At 39.3% G+C, this 6,000-nt stretch overlaps 1 protein-coding gene across 1 annotated transcript; it reads left to right on the top strand.

The window, feature by feature from the left end:
* The first annotated feature begins 428 nt into the window (after positions 1 to 428).
* Positions 429 to 1,417, top strand: LOC142446536 (olfactory receptor 4C15-like). The gene has a single exon (XM_075548284.1). The coding sequence runs from the start codon at positions 482 to 484 to the stop codon at positions 1,415 to 1,417; it is 936 nt and encodes a 311-aa protein (XP_075404399.1). The 5' UTR covers positions 429 to 481.
* Positions 1,418 to 6,000: the final 4,583 nt, after the last annotated feature.

Below are 6,000 nucleotides of genomic sequence, written 5' to 3'. Positions count from 1 at the left end.
AGTGTCATGGACACTAGGCACCGAATAATTGCTTTCCTTGCAACATTTCACAGACTCTTTTATCATATTTTGCTTTCATTTTAAAATAATGAAGACAAAAGGACAAACAACACTTTCTGTATAATTTGCCGGTCTAGAGATGGGAACATTTATATTTCAATCGTGGCTCTGGGTCAGCATGTTTCATATTTGAACACAGTCCCATGTCAAGTTTTTCAGCAGGGCCTGACTTCAAGGTTAAGGTGTTTACCAAGAGTGTTCTCATGTAGCCCTTAGTTCATTCCCTCTGCAAGCAGGGCAGAAGCCTCTGTTTTGTCCCTAGAGTAGCACTTAAAGCAACTTTATTTCTGATGCACCCTGTTGAACTTGCAGCTTGGTGGAGTCTGTCAGTTCTGTACACTGGTCTCAGGCCAAGATCTCTTTCTCATTATTTCAGATTCTGTACGGTCACTGTGGCAGCCATCGTTCTGCCTCTGAAAGCATGCAAAACCAAAGCTTTGTCACTGAGTTTGTCCTCCTGGGACTTTCACAAAATCCCCATGTTCAGAAAATTCTATTTGTTGCAATTTTCCTCGGCTACACTGCCACTGTTGGGGGCAACTTGCTCATCGTTGTGACCATCGTCAGCAGCCCAGCTCTCCTGGGCTCCCCCATGTACTTCTTTCTGGCTTTCCTGTCCTTCCTGGATGCGTGCTACTCCTCGGTCATTGCCCCAAAGGTGATGGTGGATTCCCTCCATGAAAAGAAAACCATCTCCTTTGTGGGCTGTATGACCCAACTCTTTGCTGAACATTTATTTGCTGGAGCGGAGATCATTGTCCTCACTGCCATGGCCTTTGACCGCTATGTGGCTATTTGCAAGCCCCTGCACTACCCCTCTATCATGAACTGGAGGCTCTGTGGCATCCTCATGGCAGTAGCCTGGACCGGGGGCTTCGTGCACTCTGTGATACAAATTCTCTTCACTTTCCAGCTGCCCTTCTGCGGCCCCAATGTCATTGATCACTTTTTATGTGATTTATACCCCTTACTGGCACTTGCCTGCACCGACACTCACCTCCTTGGCCTTTTTGTGGTGGCCAACAGTGGGTTTATCTGCCTCATAAACTTCTCCTTGTTGCTTGTCTCCTATTGTGTCATCTTGCTGTCATTGAGAAGTCATAGCTCTGAAGGCCAGAGGAAAGCTCTTTCCACCTGTGGATCTCACATCACTGTCGTGGTGTTGTTCTTTGTTCCCTGCATATTTCTGTATGCCCGTCCTCCATTGGCTTTCTCCTTCGACAAGATGGTGGCCATATTTTACACGATGGTAACTCCCCTGCTCAATCCTTTGATTTACACGTTCAGGAATAAAGAAGTGAAAAATGCCATCAGGAAGTTGTGGACCCGACTGATGGTGTTTTCTGATAAAATTTAAAAAAAAATAAACTTAAAATAGTTCTCCAAAAGAAAAGCAATCAAAACGGCCTGTGACATGACCAGAATATGGAATGGACCTTGTAAGAAGCTAATGCGATGCAACTGACAAGCACTACGGTGAATTTCAGGAAATTTCTACCTTGAACCACAGTATCCTTACTCTTAAGTTAAAGAGAATCCCAGTCTATACTTTCTTGAATATAATCATCAGAAAATTTCAGTATAAGAAAAATCAGGTTTTCTAGTATATGATCTTCCTTTCCTACTCTGATTTTGAAAACATTTATATATATATATAAACCTTAAGTGATTAGGAACAAGCATTTACTAGAACTATTACATCTGAAGAAAAGTGAATTTATAGGACCCTGATACTGGGTACAGAGCCCAGGTGGTGCGAGGATTAAGGGTTTGGGCACACATTGAGAGAGCAGCAGGTGGAATTCACACAGAGCTCCATGAGAAGACGATGTAGCTGCTTTCATAAAGATGATAGTTTTGGAAATATGAGGGTCTGGTTATGTGTATCCTATATGGTTATTATGAATTGGAGTTGGCTAGAAAGCAAAAGGAAGTGATGCCAGGATATATGCTTGTAAAACAACCATGACTCAGAAAAGCAGAGATCATGGCCATTCTCAGAAACACATGTGCTTCTTGGATCACCTGATTCCATCGTTTAATATGGACTATCACAGCACTGAATTATTTGGTGACTTTCTTGGGAAATAAGAGTTGATTGGCCATTTTCTGCCCGTGGATGGTTTCCTTTTAGGTGTGGTAACCACGGCATAGTAATCATGTGTTGAAAAATAAACTCAAAAAATTCACTGCTGTTGAGATTTCAACTCATGGGGACCCTATAGAACAGGGTAGAACAGCCTCTGTGGGTTTCTGAGACTAAATCTTTACTAGAGTAGACAGCCTAGCCTTTATTCCTAGGAGCTGCTGGTGGGTTCAAAATATAAATCTTGTGATTAGCAGCTCAGGATTTAGTCTATTGTATCACCGGGACTCCAGTGGAATAAAGGAAGTGAAGCATTTTTCATTAGGGAACCATTGATATCATTCCTTTGACTTCAATCAAAGGGGATTTTGAGAAACCACTTTCCTATGAACAGATATTAAAGCTGTAGGTGTAGTGATCTGACTATCAGATAAAGAGAAGGTAGTGCTTTTAGAGAGCGAAAAGTAGATTTCTTGGGTAGATTACATTCAGTTTACTTCATGATCTGAACTGTACTGACTGTGTCTACGCAAGTGAAAATAATTCAACTTGGGCTATAATTGATTATGACCATTAAAATTCAGACACATCTAGATTCTGCCTATTAAAACAAAAATCCCCCACAGTTAATTTTTTCATAACATCTCTCACCCTCTAGTTGATTTACATATTGTATTTTGCTACATGTTCTTATAGGCTTCACTACAACACAGGAAATTATTTCTATATGGTTCACTAATGTAGTTTATAGAACAGCCTGTCACACAAACTTAGAAAATATTTGTTGAGTAAATCAAAGCAGGTGAGACAGCTTTTATGATTCAAATTTAAATGTATCTATAATATTAGTTCATTCAAACATTAATTTTGTCAAAATGGAGATAGACATTGCTGAGGTTAGTCCTTTTAGCTTGAAAATGCATATAGTTCATACTTTACTATAACACAGAGAAAGTTTGCAATTAACTTTTTCTTCTAGTTATTTTACATAGCTATATAAAAAAAGGAAATAAATGTATTGTTCACAACCTAATTTTTTTCATTCCTTTTCCTATCCTCTACAAAAAATGTTGTTGTTAATTATTTGAATTTTATTCTGAAGTAATTTTTATATTAATAAAATGATCTCTTGTTTCAATTATTTTATATTATTAATTGAATTTGAATTTTGTCAATTTCTAAAATTACTCATTAGCAGCCTAACTTTAATAAGGAAAAAAATTAAATGAACAGGGTTTAAAATAGGACACAAACTCATCTTAAAACTACATGGAAGAAACAAGTGTATCAAACCCCAAATATATGGTATTATCTACTCTCATCTTACATAATTGACTATTCCCCAGAGCAGCTACATTGAAAAACACCTTGGGTTTTCTGTGGCAGAGACTGAAGTCCAGTTAGGTAATCTGATCATTTGAAATGATTAATATTTATTAAGAACTCGTGATTAGTTAGAATTGACTGGGTGGAAATGAATATAGTGGGTGGATGTAGTCAGTTCACTTCAGATCTTTAAAGAACCTCAAGGGACCCTATACTTATCTTGGTTTGGGGGCAGTTCGACTGTCTTCTCTGAATCTCTCTCTCTCTTTCTTTCTCTCTCTCTCTCCCATCCTCCTCCTCTGTCTCCTTTCTATGGACTTTGAGGTGATTCTAGTTCATGATAACCTCTTATGTACAGGGTAGCCATAGGTTTTTTAAGGCTAGGATTTGGGAAATATTTTTCCAGGGCTTTCTTCCAAGGCCACCAAGTGCATTTGAATCACCGGCCTTTTAATTAGCAAATGAGTGCTTAACCATTTGCACCACTCAGGGTCTCCTCCATTGGCTATTGTCATTTTCCAGGTCAGGAAATTTTATACAAGAATTACACATATCTCTTTAAAAGAAATGGCCTTTTGATTTGTATTTAAGGGATTAAATAGCTAGGAGGCTATATCTAGTCTCCTGTGTCTACACAATGGAAAGGGAGAATCCAGATCTTCACCAGGTCAATGCTTACTGCCATGAGGCAGTGGTCAGATGGGCCTCCAGTTGACTTCTGGTCTTGGTCTAGCTCCTTTGTTCTGTCCTATGATTTTTGTGACATTATCAATAGAATACTGTATGCCTTGATAATTCTATTATCAATAGAATTATTGTACTGATGATAATAATTTTCTCAGTCATAAAATGATAATGAAACCTCTAAAGTGAATGAGAGATATACACAGACCATAGATAAGTGAATAGCTTTGGTGTTCTCACTTAATTCTAGTCCCAATCTAAGAATTGGTTCCTATTGTATAGCTCAATGCTTTCCCTCATGAAGAGATCCTAGAAGAAATGCGTGCTATACAAATTGTGGTACAGGACCCAGATAGTCCCCAGCAAGCAGAAACAAGAGCATCTGAGATCTTAGGGGTTTATCTTAAAACAAGCAGTTCTCTAAGTGAAATGTCAATGAAATCCACATGGAAGAAGCACACCACCTGAGTGATCCAAGGAATGTAAATAATAAAATCCAAACCTGAAGGAAGGAATGATATCAGAGCTTAAAACATGGACACTTGGTTCACAGAAGCTTATGGATGACACTGAAAATTCAATATTCATTTCCATAAGCCTTACATGGATTAAGCCTCTAATGATTTCCCTCTTTATTCAATGTCCAAATTACACAATCACATGAGGCAATTGAAAATACCATTCCATGGGTCAGGTCCATCTTAGATTTCAAAGTAATATCCTTTCTTAAATTTTTTCAACAGTTTTATTGGGTTATATTTCACATACCCTACAATTCAATAATTATCATGTCAAGAAGAGTTGAACAATCATCATCACCATCAGTTTTAGAACATTTTTACATTCGTGTACTAATTGCTATTGTCTCCCTATTTGCCCCGACCTCCCTGCCATATCCTCAAGGAACCATTAATCGAGTTACTGTTTCTATAGATTTGCCTATCCTGGATTTCATATATATATAAACCTTGAAAATAAGCAACAGCAATAAACTGACAAGAATAACAAAGTAAAACAGATACAACATTCTAATGCATCCTGCATTGTCCCAAGGCTATACACATCTCTGTTCCATGGTTAGAGGGGATTACCCAGGGTCCTAATTCACATGTATTTCCCCTTCACCCTCAATGCAAGAACACTTTGTTCTATTAAACTGGCATTCCATGATGCTCACCTTCCCGACATGATCGCTGAAGACAAATGGATGCGTAGGAAAATGTGGTGGAGAAAACTGATGGTGCCTGGATGGCAAAAGATATAATGTCTGAGGTCTTAAAGGCTTGAAGATAAACAAGCATCCATCTAGCTCAGAACAACAAAGGCCACATGGAAGAAGCACACCAGCCTGTGTGATCTTGAGGTGTTGATGGGATCAGGTATCAGGTATTGAGGAACAAGAAATCATATCAATGTTAATGAGGGGGAGTGCAGACTGGGGATCCAAAGCCCATCTGCAGGCAATTGGGCATCCCTTTACAGAAGGATTGCGTGGAGGAGATGAGCCAGTCAGGGTGCAGTGTAGCAACGATGAAACATACAACTTTCCTCTAGTTCCTAAATGCTTCATCCCCTCTCACTATCATGATTCCAATTCTTAAAAGTCTGGCTAGACCAGAGGAAGTACACTGGTACAGATAGGAACTGGAAACACAGGGAATCCAGGGCAGATGATCCCTTCAGGACCAGTGGTGAGAGTGACAATAATGGGAAGGAGGATGGGGTGAGAGGACAATACTGGGTGGAGAGAGGATGGGTTGGAAAGGGGGAACCGATTGCAAGGATCTACATATAACCTCCTCCCTGGGGCATGGACAACAGAAAAGTGGGTGAAGGGAGATGTC

This window comes from Tenrec ecaudatus, chromosome 4, assembly GCF_050624435.1.
Source record: "Tenrec ecaudatus isolate mTenEca1 chromosome 4, mTenEca1.hap1, whole genome shotgun sequence".
NCBI lineage: Eukaryota > Metazoa > Chordata > Mammalia > Afrosoricida > Tenrecidae > Tenrec > Tenrec ecaudatus.
This window is presented reverse-complemented; position numbering and strand designations above follow the sequence as displayed.

Coding starts and splice junctions, on each gene's coding strand:
- LOC142446536 (XM_075548284.1), top strand. CDS start 482: ATGCAAAACCAAAGCTTTGTCACTGAGTTTGTCCTCCTGGGACTTTCA.